The following is a 26,820-nucleotide window of genomic DNA, read 5'->3' on the forward strand; positions in this document are numbered from 1 at the left end:
CCTCTATGAGCAATGCCGAATTTACAACACGCATCTTATTCGCCGCCTAAAAAAATATAGTTTCACAAATTTTCAAGTTCCTAACCTCCATATTTTCAGAATAATTGCAAAAAACGATTTAAAATTGTAACTTTCAACACCCTGTATTTCCGAAACTATTAACTTTCAGATAAGGCATGTTTGCGCCAATCGTCACCATTTCACGTGTAGTATCTTCAGCTTTCGACTTTCCCATTGTTAATGAATCACCCTGTATATAACTTGGGTTTTAAAGCTCCAATTAACATCACAAATCTTGGGTATCCTTTGAACGAACAAACGAAAAAATTATTTAGTAAACTTAAACACAATTGATAATATACATCTAATCGATACAGGCAGAAAAATGGGTTTTATTGGTTTCTGTAGTTGCATTGATAGTACAAAAATACACCTTAAATATTTAATAGAAGAAAAAACCATTTGAGTTTGTGCCTATGTAGAAAGTAAGCCATAACCACAAGGCAGGAAGGTGGATTTAACAATAATCCAACGAGCAGGCAATTTAAAGCTGCTTATAAAAAATTATTGACATATGGAACTTGGTGAATCATTTTCAGGAAATTGTATTCTGTTGGCTCGTATAACTATTTTATATTGCAGTTCATCCATTGAAAAAATTCAGTTAACGTAATAGATATAATGGGTCATTAAATGTGGAAGAAGAAAGTGAGGAACACTATTTTTTTAACATTTCATTTGATTCTCTTCAGTTATCTAAATATAGCAAGTACGTTATAGTATTGGTGATTTTGTAACAAATTCTCTAATAAAGCAAATAAAATGTGAAGTCAATTTTACTTAAAGATTGTGGTGGTTTTTGACGTATCCATCTTAAGACTTCGTAGAAGAAACAAGAAAAAATAAAAAATTTTAATAACAATAAAAACGGTACACAAGCTACAGAAAAATAAAACTGTTTCAGTTGTACCATGTATTAAAAACTTATTGAACATATCTGAACATTTACATGAACATCAATTGGATAATTTTGCTAACAATTGTAATCATGTAATAGAACTTGTAAAGGCTGTATTTGAGACGTATATTGATGTGAGAAAAATCATGAAGTTAAAATATTTAATTCAGTGAAATCTACTGAACGATAAATATTAAATAAACTAACATTTAAAGGACAATAAATATATTTAAATTATTTTATTTTCTGAATTCCGAACTTGAAATATCAATATTTGTCATAAGTGCAACATAATATTTAATATGAAAAAATATTACTTAATGCGGATCTGTTCAAAGTAGGCGTGGCTAGATTTTTTTGCACACCACTTTCTCGCAATTTGCATTCACTGGTACAATTATCTGTTTTGCGCTGGTACCCATGCTTTGGAAAAATGATATACAGGGGGGCTTTCGTTTTGGCAAAAATAGTACCTATTAGCAACTAACATCAGTTCAGAGTAATTAAGTTGCTATTATCTACTAATAGCTACTATTTTTGCCAAATCGAAAGGCCTTCTGATACACGGTCCGTATTTTTTACGGACCGTGCTTCTGGTGTACTAGGCTAGTAGGCCTATGCCGCAGACGATTAATTATTGTTTTATCTTCTATCTGTGCTAAAACTTAACATAAAAGCGCTCCAAACGGTTGCGCCTATCTTTTAAATGCGGGAACCTTGAAACATAAAAGTAGTGTATTGAGTGTATATTAAAAAAAGTTTTCCTCGAAATGAATGACAGTTATTCTCTTTTTATGTTTATGCTTAAAACTTTAAATTCAGGTACTGGTACTATTTAAAAACAAACAAATTACGTTGTCAATTTACGTTACTACATTATGCATTCTCTACACAATTCGTATTTTTAGTTAAATGCGCAATCTCAAATGCTATCTGGGCATAGTATATAGGTAACCAACTGAGAACTGAGACAGAAAGCTGATTCGAGAGTTGACTTTTTTCTATATAATCTGTGTCAGTGTCACCTTTCCAATATTTCAGTGTTGTTTGTTGATGACTACTGAACTTTCTAAAATTCTAATGCAGTTCTATTATATGTTTTGTGTACGCAGTACGCTTATGCAGTAATCAATGTAATGGTAATATTGGTAATAGCAGAGTTAACAGCAAAAGGTAATGGTAATAGCAGCTCATATTTTAACATATGTTTTTCTGCTTTTTGTTGAATGTTCGATTGCAGGATAGTAATGGAAAAGTAAAGTCTAAATGATTAGGAAAAGTAATAAACTTTTTGTGGAGGTACTCCACTATTTGTTTTCTTAAAATGCGTCACAATATATTACTTTTTTATACAATTTTTTTTCTAGGTTGCAAATAATTGGAAATTTGGAGAAAACTGGTAATTGGCTGTTTGACGTGAATTCATCGACAAAACAAAATGGATTTACTGACGGAGTAAGTACAAATTTTAAAAATAATTCAGTTCAGTTACAAAATGTTGCCTCATATGGTGCAACCAAAATAGATTCATTATTTTTTATTATTATGTTAATTTTCAGCCCAGAAGAAAAAATTATGTGCCCATATAACCCTGCTCATCACATCATGAGAAAGCGCATGAATACGCACCTTTCTAAGTGCAAAAGGAATTATCCAGAATCTAAATTAGTAGAATGCGACTTTAATGTAAACCATAAGGTCCCAGAACCAGAGCTACAGGTAAGGGTTTATTAAAAATTATATGTAATTGTTTGTATAACCTCAAATCATTTAGTACCATCACGAGAATTGTCCAGATAGACGTAAAATCGAGCACACTGTTTACCATGAAGAAGGAGTACCCATTAACAAGTTTCCTGTACACAATATTGAAGTACAAGCAGATGAATCATGGGATAGTGTAAGTTTAACTTGAGATAATGTCCGTGGTATTTATTAGAGTTATTTGTTTTACTTAGTACGATGTTCCCTCATATGATCCTGTGAAATATTGCGAAACAAATGTGGTTATCCGTCGCATGGACGTGGCATCCGCCGCAGTAAGAAAGAACTTTAGAATGGAGGAGCGGCACAGATTGAATGAACTGTCAATCAACAAACCTATACCGTCATCTTCAATTCAGCCACAACAATCAAACAGAAATCATCCTGGAGCTCGAAGGGTATGTTTTCATTAAAAACGTATTTTGATTAATTCTATAGAGATTTTATTATCTGAACTTGTCAACTTTTATTTTGGCAATTATCGTACATCCCCACTGGACAGGGTATTGGAAACAACAATTTAGTTCTTCCATTATTAAAAAAATGTTCGTTTCCGTTATTATTAATTTTAAATTGATATTTATCGAGCCTTTCCAAATGGGCAACTTGTATATGATCCACGTCAAATCGATCAAGCCTGTGCCCAAAATTTGAGAGCACCTACGAAGATGGCGGACATAAGATGTCCGCCATCTTGGATTTTTCAATTCTGCCAATTAGCATTTTAAAGTACTTGGAAAGACGAATTTTTTAAGCGGAAAACCATCTTCGTAGGTGCTCTCAAATTTTGGGCACAGGCTTGATCGATTTGACGTGGATCGTCCCATATATATTTTTTAGTGTCTAAAAATAATCTATTTTACATAATTATAAAAGAAATTAAAATTTCATGCAAGTTGCCCAATGTCGTGTGTCCTGTTATTTTGTTGTGATGTGTTTTGAGGCATTTTTTCTTTTTTCAGAATCTTCCTGAAATCCCAAGAGGTACAGTTGCAGAAGATACTCCCGAGTCGGTGGCCGAGATCATGAATAGGATCGTTATAGGAAAAGACAAGGCGTTCATTCCTAAGCCGAGAGCGGGACAGTGAAATGCAGTATGAAATTGGTTCATGTTTCGACGATTATTTACTTTCAATATGATTCTTTTATCCCAATAATTAATTTTCAGTGTAAAACGGTGTATCTTTCTTTTTAGAATATATTTTATTTAGTGTTAGTTTTTCTGTATCATAAGTATAATTCTAAGAATAATGGTGTTTGTTATTAGAATATATTTTATTTAGTGTTTTTCTATATCGTTCATATGTATCCAAGTGCTAGAGTTTGTAAATGTTGGAGTGGGTAACAAATTTATTCTACTTAATAAATTACTTTAACAAAATTGACTTTAATTTTTTGTAAAATACAGAATGCCCCCAAATTGGTAACCAAAAATAAATATATCGAGGGCGTCGTATCAGAAGGGCGTAAGAGCCACTAGTCGGTTTTGGGTTTTTAGGGCATACAACCACATTTAATCAATTTACTTAATATATCAGAAGGGCGTATATATTTATAAACATCAACACTAATCTAACACATTTTACTTAGGCGTATGAACCAATTTTGCAAAATCATATCAGAAAGGCGTATGCTCATACGCCCCTAATACTTCTGTATTTCTTTTACATCTGCTAGACAGTATTGGCTTATACGCCCTCACCTGATTTGGTAAATTTCACTTAACCTTAATTTTGGTTAAACTTGTGAATGTTAATTTTTGGTGTTTTGTAACGTCTTAAAAACCCAATTAATGTTACAACATCGCTATATTCTGATTCTTTCCATAAATAAATTAAAATATAACAATTTATTGTCTATGTGCCAAGGCAAAGATGCAGTCATTCCTCCAGAACACAAATACTTTTATTTTTCTTTGCCAGTAATAATTAGTTCCCAAAATTCCGATGATGAATTTGTTGAAGAAACGTCTCAACAACAAGTACGAGAACGACTTCTAAATAGGAAAAGGCACCAAAATTAAATGTAACAAATTTTTGTTGGTATTAATAGAATTATTATATTAATAAAACATATTTTTGTATACTATGTGGCGCATGTCGGAAATCAATTACATGGCATTTTACTAGATGTTAAATCTCCCCAATGAACTATAATGTATTGGTCTTATTGTATTGGCAAAATTCATTCTAAACCTTGATCTTTAAAACTTTTTTTTCATTTCATGTAAAATGTCAGATTTGGTTCGTACGCCCTTCTGATATGACACCCTCGATATACAGGGTGTTACGAAATGCGCGGCCACGGACTCTGGGATCATGTTAAGCTGGATAAAGTCATAAAAAAATGTCTCTATCATTTTTCAAACAGACCGATATTTTTCGAGATACGGCAGTTTTAAATATCCAAAAATAATACAAATTTTCAATTTTTAATCATTTGATAAACAATTATGACAAACGAATTGTTCAAAATTTCCACCACCTGCTGCTAAACATGGTTCAGCACATTGTGCTACAGCTCGAATGGTGTTGCGTACCTACCATCTCTGGCGTCATTTGTTATATTGTTTGGAACAGACAGCTCTATAACAATTAATAATAATTCAGAAAGCTTTGACATCGTTAGAGTACTGTAAAAGTATCTTTCAATACAAACTGCAAAATACAATTATTCAAATCGTGAATAGTATATGCTGATGGCTCTCGGATCTTCAAATAATCGTGCAGGTGAAGCAATGCGGTTGGCTTGGCAGAGGCGGTCCATTTGCTTGGCCACTCGTTCTTCAGACCTAACGCCATGTGATTTTTTATTTTGGGGCTTCTTAAAAAAGTTGCCACCAGTGGCAAATTTGAGTAAATTGCAGAACCACCTGTTTCAATCAATACAGCAAATAACACTAGAGGTGATACGCAACTCCATTAGAGCAGTAGCACAATGTACTTAAGTATGTTTAACAGCAGACGGTGGAAATTTTGAACAATTGTTGTAACGTGTTTGTCGTAATTGTTTATCTAATGAATGAAAATTGAAATTTATAAATATATATTTTTATTATTTTTGGATATTTCATACTGCCGTATCTCGAAAAATACTGGTCTGATTGAAAAATCATAGACACTTTTTTATCACCTTATCGAGCTTAATATGATCCCACGTCCGTGTCCGCGAATTTTGTAACACCCTGTATAATTCGAAATTAAAGGAATTTACCTACGACCACTAGTGTAAATACTTATTATCAGCACGATTTTGATGTAGACTGTATTTCCGTGAAAGTGTTAGGTGAACACCCATACAAACAATAATAATGCCACAACTTACCACTGACTGTCTTCTGGTCTTGGTGGTGGTCTTCAATTTGGGGGTCAACAACGATTTTCCATTTAAAAATAATAGTTCTTCAATAACAATAATAAAACACCACATTTAGCTTGGTACTACGACACGTTCTAGTCGACTGATCTATTACTTTGAGATGACAATGTATCTGATCCATTAATTGATACGTTAAGATCAAACAGAGATAAGCCGAGACTATCTATTGCAACATTTTTTGCTAATAAAGTTAGCCTGACTAGCGCTATCTAGAAGTACTCTGGCACTGTGAATATTTCCTCGAGAATCGAATATGTCCACTATGGCAGTGGATAGCAATACTGTTGTTTTAAAGTTACCAACATTGACTAAAACATTAGCTGGTATTGATGTAACTACTTCACAACAAGTAGATGGCTGCGGATTAATATTTGTTACGACATTAGCAGTTTTTACGTTGTGTGTTTCTATATCGGAAGCTTCTTGTTTAAAGTGTAACAATATGTGATGATGTTCTTTACAAATTTTACAAGTCCATGTAGATTTACAAAGTTTCAAAATATAATTAATACCTAAACAGTTTAGACATAAATTAAAGCGCTTAACAAATTCATACCGTTTAAAAAATTTCTAAAAATTTAGGACATTTATATGTCTGATTTTCTTTGGAAAGGTTACATTTCAGTTTAGCATTGTTTTTTTATTTACAACAAAAGATGAAGCCGATCTATTCTGTTCTGTAAATTTTACATTTGGTTTATTAAGACGATTAATTTTTTTTATTTTTCGGCATTACAAGAGCAATTGTATCTAAAGCTGAACATTGATGATAAAAAAACTTTTGCAAATCCTCGAAACAGGGAAATTCAGACTGGTTCTGTTACTATGCAATTCATAGTGGGTTACGGTAGCAACATCAAGCTTTTGAATTAATAAATGATATAAAATAAAATTCCATTCCTTTACCGGAAGGCCAAGATTTTCAAGAGCATCTAAATTTTATGTGAGTATATCCAACAAATTTCTAAGAGCCTTGGGTGACTCTGACATAATTTTATCTAATTCAATTATTTCCTGCCAATATGTAGTACCTAACACTCGTTTACTTTGGTATCTATTAACCAATGTTTTAAAAGCCACTGCGTAATTAGAACCTATAATAGGCAAACCCTTTACGATTTTTAAAGGTTGACCTTTAAGTAAAAGCAATAAATATTGAAACTTCTCTATATCTGATAATGCAGGATTATGTCTCAACGAACAAAATAATGAGTAAAAACTAGACCAATTTTGAAAATTTCCATCAAATATAGGTGTCAAGATCCAGTAATTTAACATTAGGTTGTTTAACACGAGTTAGATTATCAACTACATCTTTTTCAAATAAATCGTAGCAGATGGCCTTAAAATTATAAAATTTTTGTTTAAAAGTAGCTCGAAACAGATAATATACCAATTATTGCCTGATGATGTGTCTCAAATTTATCTCTAAATTAAATCAATTTCTTTATATCGCATTTTTAATTGAGAGTGCAGATTTTCATCTGTTAAAGCAGCATTTGCAATAGACAACGACTCTTCGATTTCACTAATAGCCGAGGAACAAAATGCTTTAGATTGTTTTAGCCACATTTTCAAAATAGTTTATAATTTAATCGGAAAGAAAAAATACAAAATTGCCTACATAATCAATTGTCTTTGTAAGCGTGTACAGCGATATATTTATACGATAATTTACTGCCTTAAAGGCCATACTTGTTATTAATGTAATCAAACTGCAAACAAAATTAAACGTTTCAAAAAGGAATGAGCGCTAAATACGCGCTACAGTTAAAAGCAGCTGATAGCATTCATACTGGACGAAAACCAAAAACAACTGCACTCCGATATAGATGGTCAAACCACAAAGAGTGGGGATTGGAGTTCCTCACTGTTCAGAATAGCCATTATTCCAATCGAACATATGATTAACAAAAGTGCTACAAAAAGAAACTATGATCATGATAAACTGAACTCGCAAAGTTTTAACAATTATTATTTATATAACTAATTAAACAATTACCAAATTAAGAATCGGGCTCGACCAAAAAGTGGATAAAAGAACTTGCCAAAAAATTCTCATATATAAAAGAAGTGTTGGCGAGTTTTAAGGTCTCTGATGCTTTTGAGCGATTTTAAGTCGGAAGGGTTATATAAATACGAGTGCAATTCATAGCTTTTGAGAAACAGAATGTTCAAGCTTGGACTAATGTATCTAATTAAAAATAAAAATCCACTGAATATACGAGGTTTGATCAAAAAGTGACGGAACTGTTAATGTTCTCTTAAAGTATTTATTTAATCTTCAATTTTTATCCAATCCCTTTCAAAGTAGTCCCCCTGTGATATTATACAGTTGTGCCAACATAGTTTCCGGTTTGACAAACACTAGTGGAACGTCTCTTTTAGGCATTGTCTAGAGCACAGTTTGCGATTTTGCCTTTTATCTCATCTATCGTCGAAAAACATTGTCCTTTGAGTATCCTTTTGAGTTTGGAAAATAAGAAAAAAAAGTCACAGGGATCATGTTTGGAGAATAGGGTGGTGGCGAATTTACATTAAATTATATCTAAAGCAAAACTGTGGGAAAAGTCGAAAAAAATTCTTCTTTTTCATTCTGATATTATTTGTGTAAAGGCCAGTTTCACCATGGACGTTTTGACAATGACACATTAATACAAAATGCATATAACTATGACACATCTCCAATAAAAATTATTTAAATCGTTTCTTCTTAGCAAATGGCGACAGCGAACACATTTCTGTTTCCGAGGGAATGGAAACTGCACCTAGCGCGGCAGTAGCCATATCTTCTTCAGTTGCATCTAAACTTTGCAAACTGAAACAAGTTGATTTTAACATAAATTAACATAAAATATATTTAACATACTTTTCTTCAGCTTCTAAGCTATTTAGTAATTGATATCCGGTTTCCAATAAAGAAGGTTCACCTTCGAGGGAAGCAAAATGAACCTCTGAGTTGTGGATCTCCATTATGTCTTTATCTTCCTCAACTTTTACTCTAACGATTCTATAAGTATACAAATATAAAGATGTGTACGAAAATTATTTCAAATATTTCTAACACTTACTTGCTGAATTTATCTATAGGCGAATTACTTTTGGGTATGAGTAGCAAAACGTAGTGGTCATTTAGTTCTTCACATCGTTTCTGTAAAACGCTGACGTATTTAACAACTCTGTTAGAGTAATAATCGTCTAGACCCTTCACCCCTCCCATGCCAGTTTCAACTAAAACTTTCTCAATTACATGCTGCAAACAACATTTAAACATTAAATTGCTTGATCTATATTGATTAAGTTAGACTCACAGGAAAACCTGTATTCTTCCCTTTTTCTTCATCATCTACTACCTCGACAAATTTGTGGCAAAACTTTTGAAAAAAGCTTTCTAGCACGTCAGTTAAAACATCCATAACACTTTGATGCGTAGCTAAAAATAACTTCTGGTAATGATTTATAAACAACTAATTATAACATACTTTCAAATCCTACATGAGCAAACAGAGTGGCTACACTTTTACTAAGTAGTTTTTTCACAACAATTTCACTCAATTCGGGTATTTCTACGTCCCAGCCACAAGTAAAAGGCCTTAAAGAAGATTCCTATTATCTTGATTACATTTTGAGACAATAACTTACGTACAATCCTTAGGCATGTAATTCAAATTATTTCTCTTGTGTCTTATGTCTATTTCAGGCCTTACGGGCATCGGTGGTGCGGCATCTTTTGGTGGGATCAAATTTGTTTCTGTGGCCAATTCTGCCACTCGTATCATTTCCGTCATGTCGTTGGCATATTTGTGTAAAGAAATCGAATATAATACCAACGGATCCATTGGAGGTAATCTAAAATTTAAGATCACTTTCGGGAGCATAAATCTTTGCAAATAAGAAACTTTCTTACACAAGTTCTTCGGTTTTTAACATGTCACTATCGTCTTTGTATTCTGCCAAGCAAAATTTATCCATCGATCTTTCTATATCTGCAGTAACATTAGGCGTAATGAAGCTGTTGGTTGGTTCTTTGGGAATTTCTCCCCAATATTTTACACTCATTTTTAAAATTGTAATAAAAAATAAAATTATATGACATCTACATAACCGCAAATTACAAATGTCAGAGTCAAAAACAAAGGCTTTTTTTCGCGAGTGAAGTCGTATGTTGTAGTATGTGTAGTATGAGTGAATATTACGTTTTTGCGAGAATAGTCAGTCATTTAAACTACTATGTGACGTCACAAGTCTAGATCAAATGACTGAACTCTTCACCCTTCAGCTGAATATTCTGTTGGTATATTCAACTAGTATTGTCAGCTGGTAACTTAACCTTTTTCATTTTGACATTTTGTTTGAACGAGTATAAAAATCGTTCAGCAAAATGATGGATTCTGATATGGTTGTGGAAGTGGCCAGTTTAAATTTAAACTTTAGAGGCACAGATGTTTTAGTAAACATAGACGTTGAAACAGCAAATATTTTACTTGATGGTGAGATTAATTTTTTATATGGGACATATTTGCAATCCACTTTGCTTCAGGATTATCCTCTTTTTTTTTGTGACCTAGGCCAGAGATAATATTGGTGGAATCATTTGTAATTCAAGTCTTTTTCGTATGAATTACATAAAAAACCGACCTAACCTTCCATTCTCTTACCATAACGATTATGTCGAATATTCGCATATCTTGCAACGTCAGAATCTACATACTTTTCACGCTTTTTAAATTTGCCACTTAAAAATATTCCAAAGAAAGCATTGATATATTCCTTCAGTTTTATTTGAAGCAAATACATATATTATATAGTGAGATATAACACCAATTCCCACAACACTAGATTACTGGAAGCAATAAATGATGACAAATTATGGTTACTGGTTAGAAGTTAAAACCCATATGTCAAAGTCGTCAAGTACATACTACATATCACTGAATAGTGAATATATACATTTTCGCCATCTGTTCAGGTTAGACAAGGTTAGAAATAAGATTAAAAGAGATAGAAACAGTAACTACAAGTCAGACGTATTCACCAATATTCACTCGCGAAAAAAAGCCTATAACCAGAGCACAGCTTAGTCACCAGAGGGCCTTTCGATTTGGCAAAAATAGTAGCTATTAGCAACTAATATCAGTTCAGAGTAACTCTAAGTTGCTATTAGCTACTATTTTTGTAAAATCGAAAGGCACTCAGAGTACCTACGAGCAAAGAATGCTCATAGCAGAATACTCTGCAGAGATATGTATTCTGTCGTGACGCCATACATAAGAGGTGGGTTTCAAGACTTTCACATCACAGCCCGTGGTGATATTTAAAGTACGTTTTTCACTGTGATGGGAGATCTCTAATGAAAAATCAAGTTGTTCTCGATTATTAAAAGTTCTCGTTGTTCTCGAATACTTGCTTAAAGTCTTAAAATATTCGAATACTTTTAGCTCTCGCGTCGACTGGAAAAAATCAAGACACGAAGAGCGCCAGAAGACGCTCCCCGGCCGACGGGGGCCAGCCAGAGCAAGAGGACGTCCCTCAAAGCGCCTACACCGGTCACGCTTGTGGTATTGTGGTCATGGTATTGGTTAATTATTAGTGATTACTGTGATACAAAATAGACATATTATACTTACCTTTCCCCTCTTTATGAAAAATATTGTTAGATACATTTGTTTCAAACTATATTGGTTCTACTGATGTACTACTGATTATTATTTTCTGTGAAAATTTAAATACTGATAGTATGAGTAACAAATATCAGTAGATTTGCTACCACATTTTGTCTACCCAGGGATCCAAGATCTATATATCCGATAGAATTAGAAATATCATAACTTAAATTAGCAGACAATGCTAATTTCATCGAATACTAAACAACAAACCCGACATCTTAAATTTATTTTCTTTACACGTTCTGATAATTTACATAAAAGTTTTTTATTGATTCTTACTTCTAAAGGTATTTGGCCTAAATATTTTCTTATGGAAGAGTTAGAAGGTAGTACAAACAATTTTTGTAAAAATCGATAACACCTACGGCCCCGTTTATAAATAGCTAAAGCAAGTGCTTTATTTTCTGAGTTATATATAGGACGTTTCTTTTTGCAATTAGTAATTTGTGATTCAATAAATTTTACTCCAATAGGATCGAGACGTTGAGATAAATCTGTGAATAACCTTGAATAAGTGATATTACAAACATTGGACAAATTATTTCTACACTTTATAATTTTGTTTTTAATTTTAAAATTTTTTTGTTTACGGTCTAAATAATAAAACTTTTTATTTTTATCTGAAAGTTGAGACGCTTTTTACATTGAGAGATTTTAAAAGCGTTTTTTGTTGTCTACTATTCGACTTACAAGTGAAGTTTTGACAAAATGAAGTATTATGTGAAGTACTTACACCAGTATTTGAATCTACTTCATCCGGCATGGCGTCGTCAACAATAACAGTACTAGTACTTGCAGTGGTATTTAGAGATGGCAATTTGGAATAAGTGTATTTTGGTTTTTTAAATGGTGGTTCTGAAAAATCATCTAACATTGATGTTTGGCATTTATTAATTTCGGCATTTTCTAATGTTTCACTAACAAACTGTTTAACTGACTCTAGAGTAGTTTTCAAGTAAATGTTACTATTAAGAGAATCTAAATGTGATGATATACTATTTGATTCACAAAATATTGTTGGCACTGCATTTTTGTTGAGGCTATTCTTCCTACTATTTCTAAAACATTTTAATTCAAAGTGGTCTTCGCAAAAATAACATTTTTCGTTGATGAAGTTAAAATCTGGTTTACATTCTATCCAAATCATTTTCCTGTCTGCACTCTGCAGTAACTCTGAAAAAGCTTTTATTTCTGTAAGAAGTATCTGTGGTATATAAATAATATGTATTCTTGCAGTTTGGTGCACAACAGTAACGTGAGATCATTCCAGACATTTTCTATTAAAAAGTAAAACAAGCAAAAGCAGTAAGACAATTCAGATGAACGATTCAACAATTATAATTATCTTCTTGCGTTACATTAAATTTTAGTCTAAAATAGAAAACAATTATTATCAAAAGCACGGTAACTTACGAGTTAATTAGTCATAATACAACCACTTTCTAATCTGTGAATACAACATAGAGAAGAAATAACCTCAAACCTAATCCACAGAACACATCCCCTTTGTGACCTAATTTTCAATACACGTATTCTTTCGTATTGAACAAAGTGATTGAAATCAACAGTAAAGAACCAATCATGATTAAGAATTTTAAAAATGCTGTATTATGATTGGCTAGTTGCCGATTGCAATCAGTTTGTTCGGCTACTGCACGAAAGAATACATGTAATATCATCAAATTTTTAATTTTTCCAGCGAACTCTATAGGTTCTAATACCAATATTACTTTTCTGTTCAAGTTAGTATTACAGTTTTCGATACATAAATAGTGCTAACGATGGCGTGTTTTCCAGGCCCATTGTGAGGTGGCGCTCGTGCTTTCATGATTCTGCTATTCCTATCCTTTTCACGAGTCTTATTTATTTAGTCATATGAGTTTAGGTATACCTACAGATATATGTATTTACTTTGTCAAGATATAATTTTGTATCCTTATTTCTGCTGTATAATTTATTATTATTAAAAGGATAGATGTAATATTGACCCATGCGCGTAGAAGAAATTATAACTTTATATTATTTTTCAGTAATGTTATTTGTTTTTCATGTACCTACCATTTCAAGATTCATAATCATAACTATGGTAACTTTTTCTAATTATCAGTTCGTCATTGTTACCATATTCATGATGGTCTCAACATTAGAAAATTTCCATTTCAGAAGCGTATTTGAACAATATAAAATGTGTAGCTTTTTTTAAATGCTTCTGATATTGTTTTGTGACATTTTTATTCGTACGATGAATGGCAAAATTCGTAATCCATATTAGAAACTTTTTTCAGAGGCTTCTCAAAAAGAAAGAAATTCTTGGTAAAAGTTGCCGCATCCCCAAACTAGAAGCGCATATTTATTTTTTTTTAATATACAATGTAACTTTTTTTAGTTCGAATTAAGTCATTCACAATACAAATAAAAATATCACAAAAGAGTATTAGATATTTAAAAAAATACTCACACTATACTATTTCAAAAACGCTTTTGAAATGAAAATTATCTAAAGTTGAGAGCATTATGATAACAATATGGTAATAAAATTATTATGTTACTCAAACATTTCTGAAAATATACTGAAACGTAAAACAAAAATATCGAGGGCATAAATGGAACATAAAAAGAATGTTTCTGAAACCAATTTTTTGAAACGTTTCATTGGAAACGTATTTTGGGGAGGACATTTTGGGCTTCTAGAACGTTACCAGAACGTTGCATGGATTTTTTATGAAACGTTTCAAGAAAAATGGAAACGTTTCTGAAACATGTCAGAAACTGAAAAATGTTTAGTGGGTACGGTTATTATTTTGTGCTTAAGTTAAATTTATGTTAGGCTCTGGCTTTTGGCTCATCACAATAATATTAAAAGGAGTACTTGAAAGTAATTTGAATACTTACTTGTTTTGTTTTTCTCGGAGGATTTTCAGATGTTTGGAGTATTTAAAGAGTAGAACAGTAGAAGAATCACAGACTTTTCAGGCGCAGTTCCGCAGCTATGATATTCCTCAAATGATGAATAATGTTCTATGGTATATCTTGTCATTATTGTCAAAATAAATAAAGGTTATGGCATCAGTAACCCTGTTTACTGTTGGTAATCTGTGACTCTGTTATGACGTTTACTACAAATAAATATTAAACTGAATTTATATTTGTTTATTTTGTGACTTAGAAACAGAAATTTAAGAAATAGAAGTGCAGAATAAACTTCCGCACTGTTAAATTAAACATGGAGACAATTTTAGAACAACAACGGCGTTACCATGAAGAGAAAGAACGTTTAGTGGACGCTATGGTGAAAGAAATGCTTCACAAAAAAAATACTGTAAGTTATTTCATATGATAATTCTAAAAGTTATTTAATAGATTAACATTTTAGTATCGAGAAACAATTAATTCTGATCATCGTTTAAAATACCTACTGGATCGGTATATGACTTCAACCGATCGTCTCATTGAATTATACGAAGACAAAGATGGCCAGCGTAAAGCAGAAGTTGCTGCTTTAACTGGACCTAATGAGTTCCAGGAATTTTATAGCAGATTGAAGCAGATAAAGGATTTTTATAGAAAACATCCGAATGAAGTAAGAAACAAAAAAAATCAAAAAATGAATTAATGATTTATGTTAATTTTTCTTAGATAAGTGTTCCCATGTCAGTGGAGTTTGATGAATTTGCCAAAGCTAGAGAAAATCCCAACGAAGATATGGCGAGTAAGTAACAACAGTAAATGAGTGTATTATTTATTTTAATCTGTTTTTCTTTGAAGATTTTGTTGAATTTACCGATGAAGAAGGTTATGGAAAATACTTGGATTTACACGAGTGCTACGAAAAATATATCAATCTGAAAGGGATAGAGGTAACGTTTGTTGCATACTGTTTATATAAAATGATATTATTATTAATTATTATTCCTAAGTTGAATCTTCACAAAAAATAGCGATAAACATTAGCTTTCTGTACTGTATGGTTTGAATATACGGGCGATCGACTTAAAAACTTTTCAAGGCCAATTTTGATTTTTTTAATAACTAGAAGGCTGTATCTACCAAATTTTGTAGTTCTACATATCATTAAAAAGTATTACTACAATAATTAATAACCCTTTTTATCTCTTACAGAAAGTGGATTACATAACATATCTCGGTATGTTTGACCAGTTGTACGATATCCCGAAAGAGAGAAAAACGGGCGAATATCGGAAATATTTGTTATGCCTCATAGAGTACCTGACGTGGTTTGTACAAAGAATCAAGCCTTTAATGGACATGGATGCGGACCTACAAGAAGAAGTTAACCAAGTCCTGGCTACTTGGGAAAGTGGAACTGTTCCTGGATGGCCGGTAAATAATTTATTTTAAGCGAATGCTAAGGCGATGTAACATTTTTCTTTACAGAAAGAAACTGGGTCTGCGTTGACTAACGTGGGGGCTCACTTGGATCTCTCGGCTTTTTCCAGTTGGGAGGAATTGGCGTCTCTTGGTCTGGATCGTCTGAAGTCTGCGCTTATGGCGCTGGGCCTAAAATGTGGAGGGTACGAGTTTTATTTAACTCGTAACGTGCTTTGTTTTCTTATTCGTTTATTTTTTAGCACCTTGGAAGAAAGAGCTCAGAGATTGTTTTCTACAAAGGGGAAAGGCTCATTGGATCCTTCGTTAATGACCAAAAATAACAAAGGAAAAGCCAGTAAAGAAAAAGAACAGTTGCGTCAACGAGAACTGGCCACATTAGAAGCGCAAGTGTACAGGTAATAAAGTTGTTTCTTATTTTTTTTTTTTAATTATTTTCAAAAGACGCGCAAAATATTTAACAAGTATTTCATCAGATTTTCATTTTTGCTCATTTTGTGCAATAAAAAAGATTCAAAATTATATAATCATCTGTTTAATGTGTGTTTACTCGAGTTAACACGTGTAAAGACGTCATTTTTGTTCTGGTAATAATTGTCAATCCTGTTCGTATGTCTTTGGTCACTTCGGACTTGGAGATTCGAAATTCTTGTTTTCTACAAATAAATATCAGGTTTATTTGTACAATTTAAAAGGTTGGTGCCAATTCGTCAGGCATCTGTTCAAATTATTTAAATATCCAGTAAACATCTATCATTCGTGAACAGCATGACCAAACACAGACCGAATTCAATCACTTTCTACGTACTGACAAAGAGTAACCTACTAATCTAGATGCTATAAAATTTACAAAAACGATTCAGTTATTTTGTATTTCAAAGAACCACCGTTATGATAGACTTGCAGATATAGTGGCTCCACAACGTGGCGCCACCAAGGAAAATGTTCAGAGGAAGCAAGCTAGAACGGATGGTGAGCGAGACGATAGCGAAAACGAGGAAAGTGAGGATGACAGTCCCGACGAGGCCGACGACGACGTGCCTTACAATCCCAAGAATTTACCTTTAGGATGGGATGGAAAGGTACATGCGTTATATCTACTTTTTTTTAAGCTAGCTAATGTTTTTTGATATCGTTTTATTTTGCAGCCTATTCCTTATTGGCTTTACAAGCTTCACGGATTGAATATAAGTTACAACTGCGAAATCTGTGGTAATTACGTTTACAAGGGGCCGAAGGCGTTTCAACGGCACTTTGCCGAATGGAGGCACGCCCACGGTATGAGGTGCTTGGGGATTCCCAATACAGCTCACTTCGCAAACGTCACACAAATCGAGGACGCGTTGGCATGTAAGCAAAGTATACTAATGTACTCTTCGTGTCGCACTCGGTGCATCACAAAAACTGGTTCCAATTTCAGAATTCAGGGTGTTTATTAAATTGTGAGCAAAAAATTTCCTGATATTTCAAGGTTTTCAAATATTCCATTTGCATAGATATAAGCAAGCAAGCCCACCAGTTTTTTTGCAAAAATGTAAAAACAAGTAAAAAAAAACAATGATAGTACGCTTATACTATCACTGTTTTTTAGACAACTTTAACATCCTCCACGTTTATGAAAACTGGTGTCGAGTATGATTCGTCAATATGAAGTGTTTGTTAGAAGTATTGATTTTTTTTCTTTGTTTTCATTATTGATTTGGTTCTTTCTTTCTTTCTTGCCATTGTTTTTTTTTTAATTGTTACTATAGTTGTGTCTAATTGTTTTAACTGTGTATCTCAATTAATAACAGAGACAGTGACATGGATGAAAAAGATTATTAAGAAAAAATAGGACTACCTTTGATTTAAGAAGACACTTGTTAATTTAGCTGGTATACTCTACAGGGTGTTTTAAATCTTAAGGAAAAAAACTTACTTCGTCTGTCACTCTCCGAAAATTGAATTTCAATAAAAATTTTTGGAATTGGAGCCCGTTTCAGTGGTTTAATTTTGATATCAAGAGTATGTGGGGTGTCCATTAAGAATCTGCTAATCCTGAGAGCATATAAAGCATGTCAAAATAACACTGGGACGTATAATTTTTATCAGTAATAATTTTCGTCCCTACAAAGATATTGAGCTCAAAGGGGTAAATAGAGATTTACATTTTGGGTTCTAACTTTAAAATCACCGTGTACATTCTGATAAAGTTTTGGTATGGTATATTACATATAGGGCTCCATGATTTGACCAGCTTTTTATTATTACAAGGTATGCACTAAAAGACTGGCACGGAACAATTTTCAAAATTTTGACAAATATGTTATAAAACCGAAAATAATATTCTGAGATACCATTAATACAGTCATTGAAGCTGAAAATCTTAGGCTCAAGTTCAAAAGTGACGTAAGCCTGATTGATACTTTGTTTTTTAGAGGTAAAAACTACCCCTAAGTGAAAAAAATTCAAAAAATTAAGTTTTAAGCATTTTATTGATAAAAATCTTGTTCAAGCACAAAGATTAAATAATGTTCCATGTTCTCGAACATGTTTTATGATATATTTGATCTTTTCGACCCTTTACTTAACCCTTAAAAACTACCCCTTTGCAAAAAATGATAAAAAATTACTTTTTAAAAATTTGGAATGATTAAATCGTGCAATTATTTAAAATAAAGGTTACCTTATAGCTAATAAAATAATTTTTCCCTTTCAACCCCTAAAAACCACCCCTGTATTGACAAAAATGATAAAAAATTACTTTTTAAAAGCTTGCAATGCTTTAACGGTGCAATTATTTAAAATAAAAATTCCCTCATTGCTTATAAAAGAATTTGTATCTCATAACACTTTTCAACCCTTATAAATCACCCCTGTGCTAAAAAAATGATAAAAAATTACGTTTTAAATCTTGGAATGCTATAATTGTGCAATAATTTAAAATAAAAATTCCCTTATATTGTTTATGAAAGAATATTTTACTTTTGCCATTTTCAACTCTTAAACTACCCTTTTACCAATATTAATGTAAAATATTTTTATTATAATCGATTTTTAAATATAATCAATCATAAAAAAAATTGCTACGCTGCATATAAATAATCATACTAAATTTTTACTTATTTTATTTGTATAATTTACTTATTTTGTTTGTATAATATAATATATAATATATAAAAATGAGAAAGCCTATTTTGCTCCGAGAAAATGTCATTGGTTTTTTTACTAAACTCGGTTTTTTGAAGCTATAGTGTCTTACAAAAAAGCATTTTAAAGATAATTTCCTAATATAATAATAACTGTAAGATCATTTGCATATAAAATTTTTTAAGTTCTTCATTTTTTAAAGGGAAAGGATCGAAGGGCTCGAGACAGGTCGTTTTTTCACTAAAATGGATACTTCAAGCGGCGATATCTCCTTTATTTTTTATGCTATCGGAATAAAAAAAAGCAAAATAAATGTTGAAAAAAAAGTTACATTTTTGTCGTCTATAATTTTTTTCGTATCTTTCATAGTTTCAGTTATTATATAAACAAGGCAATTTTTTTTTTGGATAATGAAAAATACGTTTTCAACTTTTACCGTACATTATTCAAAAAATACGCATTCTAAACCGGTCTAACTTCAGGATCGTATGAAAAACACTAAAACAAAACTAATTGTAAATAGTCTACCATTAATTTTAATTCTGATGGAAATGGTAGTGTTTACTGGTCATTTTTCCTTAAAAATATGAGCAACCCATCTGTTTTTGACGATAACTCCTTCAAATTTACTCTAATTAACTTTTATAAGTGCTCATTTTGAAGGTCTTATTGAGTACTACAAAAAACTCATGGAGCGTTATACACGTAAAATTAATATTTTTCTGATATTTGACGTTGAATATATCGATTCGAGTATTTTCCCCAAACAAGTACCCGAAAAATACTTTTGTTTTTTTTTTCACTCAAAATTCCAAGTTTTCAATCGTGAATAACTAAAAAACTATTGATTTCTCAAAAAAATTCTTCAAATATTTTTTGCTCAAAATTTGATTATCGATTTCCAGCGTTATTTAAAAAAAAATTCCATCCCCGAGAAGGGGTGTCCACCCCTAACAGGGTGGAAGCGTCAATCGGCGCTATGTCACTAATGTTCATTGACCTTTTCTCTAACTATCCACCAAATCGTTTCAGTTTCAAAAAATTCCGAGGTAAAAAGCTTCGATGACTGTACTACATGAAGATTTTTCTTTACCAACGGTACGTAACTCAAAATGAGAAAAAGGTAAATATCACATCTAGAAGTGATCAAAATCAGCTCCTCATACACTTTTTTTTCTACAACACATGAAATAATATTCCAAGATTTAATAATAATAATAATAATAATAATAATAGATTGTTACGAATCTGATTATAATTCTCCGTTATTCTCAGCAAAACTTCTTTCCTTGTATTTACGAGTGTTGAATAAAAGAGTTCTTTTGGATGACCCTACAGAAAATAGTCAAATGGATTTAGGTCGGGTGACCTAGGTGTCCACAAAATAAGTCCTTCTCAACCGGTCATTATTTAAAGCATTTGATATTCACGCATTGAACGCTCAAAATGAGATGAAATTTTGAACGCTTGTCTAGTAAATGTTTATTTTTAATCTTTAATTTGTTTTTCGTAAGCTATTTCAAAGGATTTTGTATTTTTAAACTTAAATAAATTAGATACACGGTGTTTTTACTACAGTTTCAGAAACCGTTCATTTTATTGAAATAAATGAAAACCTTTTTTAAAGTGTGCAGAGTATCTTAAAATAATTTCAGTTCGATATTATATTTGTCAACATTTTGAAAAAAGAAATTAGGACCACTTCATTCCTGGATACCTTATAATAGTAAAATATCAAATCAATATGCTGAAATTTTATCACAATATATAAGTCGACTTTAGTATTTAGTATTAGAACCCAAAACATAAATTTCTAGGTGCCTTTTTGAGGCCCGACATGTACGTGTCTCCATTAGGAAGAACAATAAAATAAATTATTTTGACATCTATTTGTTCTCAAGAGATTGGTAGATACTTATCAGACACTCTGCATAACTCGTTTAATTTGTTATCTTTAATTTCGTAGTGTGGGAGAAACTGAAGGTACAAAAGCAGAGCGAACGTTGGCAACCAGAAACGGAAGAAGAGTACGAAGATTCTCAAGGGAACGTTGTTAACAGGAAAACTTATGAAGATCTCAAAAGACAAGGTTTACTTTAAGAGAAATCTTTTGGTTTAATAATTTTTAATATATTAGTAAATATTCCTGTTCCAGTAATAAAAAATTTCAATAAAATTAATAGCGTAAATTTACATTTATTTTTGTTTAAATTTCATTTAAGATTTTAATTAACCACATCCCCCGCGGCTACATGCACTTCTTTTCGGAGCCCTATAGCTAGAGGAACTGCCAGCCCCCATGAGAGGATTATATTCTGAAAAATGTAAAATCAATTAACTGTTCAAACATTTCCCTTGTGTATTAAATTTGATTTGACATACCGGGTCTAGACGAATTAACTCCATCGTCTTTATAACCACTTTTTTGTCCACCTTGTCCTTCATACTTCTGCAATATTTCCTCTTGTTTCTTACGTTCTTTCTAAAACGATATTTTAAAATAGAAATCATAGCTAGTAATTATATGTTTATAAACGTTACCTCCTTCATTTTCCTTTCATGTTCCTCTGCGTCTAGCCTGTATTTTTCCTGTAACTTCATTGCATACTCTTGCTGGGCAACTTGCCTAGCAACAAACAGATCGGGATCTATAATATAAAGTATTATGTAGCACAAAAGTAAGTAAATCCTTTGTAACGCCTACAGAAAGTTGATGTTCCGCCTACTTACTTTTGTGATACTTTGCTGCATACTCTTCCTCACCCTTTCGTTTTTTATAAGCATCGATGTGAAATCTCAAAGCTTTTTGATAAAAATATGCTAGAACTACACCAACACCTAATATATACCAACCATAATTTGCCAGTAACAAAACAGCTAAAAATCAACTAATTATTAGTGTTTCAAATTACATTATTTTAACTTACGTTTTTCAAGAATATCCATTTTTTAATTGAAAACTTTTCTTGTGATATAACTTTTAATATAAGTACAAATATTTTTTTTACACGTAGATACACCAAGCACTGAATATTTGCATAAATATTTTAATTACACAAATGACCAGACAAGAAAAGAAAAGTAACTGATTTGACAGTTCGGAATTTGATTCCCTTTTCCTGCTCTGCAAGTCGCGCTTGACTTTGACAGCTTGACGTGTATCATAGACAAAGACACGTGTATCGTGTATGTATCAGTGTCTACTTGTTCGGCAACACTTTACCGGAAGAATAAAAATTGTACAAAGACGGTGATCTAAATAATATCAAATTTAATACTATCGTCTGCTTTGTAAACATATAATATTTCGCAAAATATTTAACTTGAGTCAAATAACTATTGAAATCTGTCTGAGTTGCGAGAGAGACAGACAGTATCTCAGTACCGAGTCAGTACTACTCAGATAGTGAGACAGCATGTCTCACTCTAGCACGCACGCGATTGGTTGGATTAGATCCCACAAGGCTCCCCTTAGAGCATATTATACTACTGGAGGCAGCGTCCCAGTGGTTGAGAGTGTAGCGTAGATTGTAGAGTGAGAGGGGTTTGGGAGAGTATATGCTATCTCTAGCAGCCAATCGCTTGCTGCTAGAAAGAGATAGCATATACCCTTCTATACCTCTCTCTCTACAACCTCTACCAGTCGCCCACTGGCACCCTGCCTCCAGTAGTACTATGCTCTAAGGAAGGGGCTCCCGTCGTTGAAGTGAATAATGAGACAGCCTGTACTGAGGTTCTGTCTGTCTCTCTTGCACACTCAGGCACATTTTTCGCTACCTACACCTCCTAGTAGGCTACCTCTAGTAGGTAGTATATGTTCGAATTTTGAAATATTCCTTTTTCCGTAAAGTATAAATAATTTCGTTGACGATACACTATACACTTCCTTTCCTTTCATCTAGGGATTTTTTATTTAACACTAAACACGTATCGCAATTCGCAGAAATGTTTTAAACTTTTTAAAAATTTAAACTTATCTTTAGTCAAAGTACGAAATGGCCATAATAATATACTTTTAATAATCATGGATTTAGGTACTGTTTTCTTTCAAGTGGCGTAAAATTAAAAATGCAAGTCATTTTTGGCAACTTACCTTTTAGCCAGTTTAGAAGTTATAGACTCAGGAAAAATCTTATTTGAAAGAAGCTTATAGAAAGCTGTATTTTTTTGAAATATCAAATATTAACTATTATACATGTACAGGGTGAACCTTAAATGCATACATATATATTTTATATAGCTTTTTGGGAAAAAATTAGGAATAAAAAAAAACAAAATTTAAATTTATTTTATTTATGACTAGCATAAATCAATCACGCAATATTGCCGGTGTCTTACAGAACTCTTAAACTCTTTTTATATGAAATAGGATGAAAATAATTTAAAAAACATGCATTTTTTTAGATGATACGTCAGAAACTTCTACTGAAATATTTTCATAAAAATACTTTGGGCTTCCTCTCGCCCTTGTCATTCCTATTTTCATCAATAAACAATAAGGGCGCGCGTTAATCTCTTTGGGAACTGCGGTATGTATATTATTGTGTTGTTGTCAAATTTAACAATTTAAAGCAAAGGTTGTTAAAAAGCAATTTTTATTAACAAGCGAATTTCCACACCACCTGCTATGAAGTGCTGTTCTTTGGCGTGCTATTGTTATTGAATGGGTATCCGCAACGAGCCCTATTATTCGAATATTCGCGGGCCCGGCGCTTCTTTTCCCGCGTGGCCTGCACGTTCATTATCTTTTACCGCTGCTAGCGCGTTTATTACATGAACTATCAATGTAAAACTTTTTGAAAATAAAAGTATAACCCTTTTTTTAATTGTCTCTAAAATCCCGGTCCGATATGTCTAATAATTAATTAATAATTAATGTTATAAAAACAAAAAGAACAAAGGTGATTTCTCTTTTTTCTTAAAATTACCGTAAAAATAAGCTCTATTTAAAGCAAAAAGAGCGAATACCCGAGCGGCTTTTGGCCATCTCTGAGACAGACAATTTATTTTAATTTCAACTTCTTGAAATTTTTCTTTTTCGATACGTTTCTTCGGATCAACTAGAGCCTACATCTAAGATATTAACTTCTAAAATAATTTCACGATCAATCGAATCGGCCTTTGGCACACATGTTGGTCTTCGGATTGACCGTCTTTTCCATAAATTTCATTAACATCCATTCCTTTTCCAATAATAATGCGCAATTTTCGAAAACTGATTTTTCCGCGTTCAATATTTATTTTACAAATTGCTTAAATATGACTTTGGGTAGGTATTTTAAATTGTAGGTAATTTAATTGACTACAACATAAAACAACTAATATTCCGATAGGTCGTCTAGATTTTCGTGGGCAAAAAAAACAGATAAATTTGTCACTTATTTGCAATTTGAAAACTTAGCGTCACTTCTTTCGAGTTATTTTTTTGATATTATCATTCTACATACTCTTCCCCGTCATAAAGTGCAATAAAATGTCTACTAATAATGTTTTCAAGTTGAAACTCTAATTCGACTAGAGTAAAACAGTAATGAATAATGATAAATGAAATACGCAAAAATAAGTAAATCTGTTTACTTACCGGATTTTTTCAACATATGACATACTTGAAATCTTGTGGCTAATCTTCGAGCGCTGATATCATCAGGATCATCTTCCAAGGTGTTTAAAATTTCTGGTTCCTTTCTCACTATTTGAATTTGTTTCCATCCACCATCCACCACTAGGGTGTGGCAACCAAAGTTCTCATAATCTGTTAAATGTCGTACCAGTCTTACAAATATTTTCTTATTTGGTACTTATCGGTCGGGAATCTCGGGATCTGATATCGTCTTCTTGCAACAGCATTATTTTCTCCTGACAAAAAAGAGGTTCTAACCATATCAACCCTTCCATGATTCGTAAATAGGTATGCTTTTTTATAATATCATACAGAAGCTTGAAAATAAGAATACAAAAATACCCAGTACCGTCTCATTTTAACTGAACAGCAGAGGCTCCGTTGACCTTCGTAAGTGTTTGGAACAGAATTGGATTCTACTTAATTTTAAATTGTTCACGGTTTAATTTTGAGCTGTATTGTATTGGCTGCTGAAGTGGCTTTGTTTAGAATTTCATAACTTTTTAATACTACCTGTCTTAACTTTCCTAACTGTGTCTTTACCTACTTTACAAGTAACAGTAGTACAGTTCAGCTGTCAATGTCAAAATATAAAATCTTCTAAGCATAATTTTCCAAATTATTTGGTGTGCTGACATAAATAATTACCTTATCCGCTTACAGCGGAAATGTATTTGCAACGGGCGGATTTAAAAAAAATATATATTTGCAGTTTTGAAAATTAACTTTATGACTCATTCACATCGCGAATTATATCCGCAGTTAAAATATCTGTATATATTTAAGGGTCACCCTGTATTTTGGTTCTTCATAAATACGAAAATACGAATACACGATTCATAAAAACTTAAGCAAACTACGTTATTCTGACCCTGGGTAAAATATATACATATTTTTTGCGACGAAATCAGCTTTTGAACAAGTAAAACATAATTTTTAATCGATAATCAGGAACAGGGAATCTATAATTTTTATAATGATGTAACGTTTGATTTACAATTACATATGTTCTAATAGTATGTGACTTAATGACGCTTCTGATAATACGGTAGGTACAAATTTTCCTTAATAAAATTTTAAACATTTTGCAGTAAAATGTTATACAGTTTGTATCCTGTGAAATTTTTAAAGATTATTTGTTTAATAATATGATTCTTATCAAAGCCATTATCTTCTTTCAAAGTAGGACAAATATTTGAAAAAAAAGAATTTTAAATGACACTTGAAATAAAATCAAATATTTCGGTGCACATACATAGGGTACAACCATAGTTACTGCTATTATTACTTTAAAATGTTCAGTAAAATTGCTTATTTAGAGTCGGTCAGCATTTCATTCTACAAGTATGTAGTTACAAATAGGAATTGTGTAGAGCAGGACTTCCAAAACTTTTTGTAAGTGACGGAACACCATATTCATTTTATGGTTCTAGCATTCTGGCACAGAGAGGTAGAGTTTCAAGTGAAGGTGTTTAGGTAGTAAAAACAATTGTTTTAGGTTTAATAAATGACAATTATTTATTTATTCATTTGATAAGAATGATAATTCAGAAACAAAGAACATAAATAATAATTAATATAAACTTAGAAACAACAAAACTAAAATGATATTACAAAAAATAAGTACCTACTTAATGGTTAATCAATGGCTTTGGCGGTATTGCATCTTTGAGTTGCAAATTTTATTGATACCAGGAACAAATTATATTCGATAATTGATTTCTGATATCTGAAGTCTGTTCCTCAACTTCGTCTTCGTTGCAGAGCAATAAAAAAGTCGTGCTTAGCAGAAAAAGGAAGTGGTAGAAAAAGGAAGTAAAACAAAAACAGCTCCTTTTGATAAGTTGGGATATTCTTCAGTTAAGTTTAGCCAAAAATAACTTATTGACTCTTCTTTAAATTTTTGTTTTAAGTTGGTGTCACTTATTAAATCGATAAAGCTTTCACAATCAATAGCA

The 26,820-nt window shown here is 32.1% G+C and overlaps 4 protein-coding genes across 5 annotated transcripts; 2 read left to right on the forward strand and 2 right to left on the reverse strand.

The window, feature by feature from the left end:
• The first annotated feature begins 1,957 nt into the window (after positions 1 to 1,957).
• Positions 1,958 to 4,103, forward strand: LOC108914454 (gametocyte-specific factor 1 homolog). Of its 2 annotated transcripts, none has more exons than XM_018720279.1 (6): positions 1,958 to 2,131; positions 2,326 to 2,413; positions 2,518 to 2,677; positions 2,733 to 2,858; positions 2,917 to 3,120; positions 3,685 to 4,103. In XM_018720279.1, exons 2-6 carry the CDS (start codon positions 2,397 to 2,399, stop codon positions 3,808 to 3,810), a joined length of 633 nt encoding a protein of 210 aa, XP_018575795.1. In that variant the 5' UTR covers positions 1,958 to 2,131; positions 2,326 to 2,396; the 3' UTR covers positions 3,811 to 4,103. The 2 variants fall into 2 exon arrangements, with proteins under 2 accessions (XP_018575795.1, XP_018575796.1); XM_018720280.1 differs by lacking the exon at positions 1,958 to 2,131 and adding an exon at positions 2,219 to 2,237.
• A 4,316-nt stretch (positions 4,104 to 8,419) lies between these two features.
• On the reverse strand, positions 8,420 to 11,245 carry LOC108914455. Its single transcript, XM_018720281.1, has 8 exons — positions 11,163 to 11,245; positions 10,008 to 10,235; positions 9,743 to 9,949; positions 9,583 to 9,692; positions 9,412 to 9,533; positions 9,172 to 9,353; positions 8,970 to 9,110; positions 8,420 to 8,918 (listed from the first exon to the last, which is right to left on the reverse strand). Exons 2-8 carry the CDS (start codon positions 10,157 to 10,159, stop codon positions 8,795 to 8,797), a joined length of 1,038 nt encoding a protein of 345 aa, XP_018575797.1. The 5' UTR covers positions 10,160 to 10,235; positions 11,163 to 11,245; the 3' UTR covers positions 8,420 to 8,794.
• A 3,744-nt stretch (positions 11,246 to 14,989) lies between these two features.
• On the forward strand, positions 14,990 to 21,342 carry LOC108914450 (splicing factor 3A subunit 3). The gene is made up of 10 exons (XM_018720275.2): positions 14,990 to 15,085; positions 15,140 to 15,346; positions 15,403 to 15,475; positions 15,532 to 15,623; positions 15,886 to 16,107; positions 16,162 to 16,298; positions 16,356 to 16,511; positions 17,012 to 17,195; positions 17,262 to 17,463; positions 21,209 to 21,342. The coding sequence occupies exons 1-10, from the start codon at positions 14,990 to 14,992 to the stop codon at positions 21,340 to 21,342; spliced, it is 1,503 nt and encodes a 500-aa protein (XP_018575791.1).
• Positions 21,333 to 22,540, reverse strand: LOC108914451 (selenoprotein S). Its single transcript, XM_018720276.2, has 5 exons — positions 22,170 to 22,540; positions 21,973 to 22,119; positions 21,784 to 21,890; positions 21,625 to 21,724; positions 21,333 to 21,557 (listed from the first exon to the last, which is right to left on the reverse strand). The coding sequence occupies exons 1-5, from the start codon at positions 22,186 to 22,188 to the stop codon at positions 21,472 to 21,474; spliced, it is 459 nt and encodes a 152-aa protein (XP_018575792.1). The 5' UTR covers positions 22,189 to 22,540; the 3' UTR covers positions 21,333 to 21,471.
• Between the last annotated feature and the right edge of the window lie 4,280 nt (positions 22,541 to 26,820).

The sequence above is a fragment of the Anoplophora glabripennis genome, unplaced genomic scaffold (assembly GCF_000390285.2).
Source record: "Anoplophora glabripennis isolate ALB-LARVAE unplaced genomic scaffold, Agla_2.0 scaffold750, whole genome shotgun sequence".
NCBI classification, from domain to species: domain Eukaryota; kingdom Metazoa; phylum Arthropoda; class Insecta; order Coleoptera; family Cerambycidae; genus Anoplophora; species Anoplophora glabripennis.

Coding starts and splice junctions, on each gene's coding strand:
- LOC108914450 (XM_018720275.2), top strand. CDS start 14,990: ATGGAGACAATTTTAGAACAACAACGGCGTTACCATGAAGAGAAAGAA. Junction 15,624..15,885: donor TCAATCTGAAAGGGATAGAG/GTAACGTTTGTT, acceptor TATCTCTTACAG/AAAGTGGATTACATAACATA. Junction 16,108..16,161: donor GAACTGTTCCTGGATGGCCG/GTAAATAATTTA, acceptor TTTTCTTTACAG/AAAGAAACTGGGTCTGCGTT.
- LOC108914451 (XM_018720276.2), bottom strand. Junction 21,891..21,972: donor TGCAGCAAAGTATCACAAAA/GTAAGTAGGCGG, acceptor TTTATATTATAG/ATCCCGATCTGTTTGTTGCT. Junction 21,725..21,783: donor ATGAAAGGAAAATGAAGGAG/GTAACGTTTATA, acceptor ATATCGTTTTAG/AAAGAACGTAAGAAACAAGA.
- LOC108914454 (XM_018720279.1), top strand. Junction 2,859..2,916: donor CAGATGAATCATGGGATAGT/GTAAGTTTAACT, acceptor TGTTTTACTTAG/TACGATGTTCCCTCATATGA. Junction 3,121..3,684: donor ATCATCCTGGAGCTCGAAGG/GTATGTTTTCAT, acceptor TTCTTTTTTCAG/AATCTTCCTGAAATCCCAAG.
- LOC108914455 (XM_018720281.1), bottom strand. CDS start 10,159: ATGAGTGTAAAATATTGGGGAGAAATTCCCAAAGAACCAACCAACAGC. Junction 9,534..9,582: donor TGCTCATGTAGGATTTGAAA/GTATGTTATAAT, acceptor AGTTATTTTTAG/CTACGCATCAAAGTGTTATG. Junction 9,111..9,171: donor CCTATAGATAAATTCAGCAA/GTAAGTGTTAGA, acceptor GTATACTTATAG/AATCGTTAGAGTAAAAGTTG.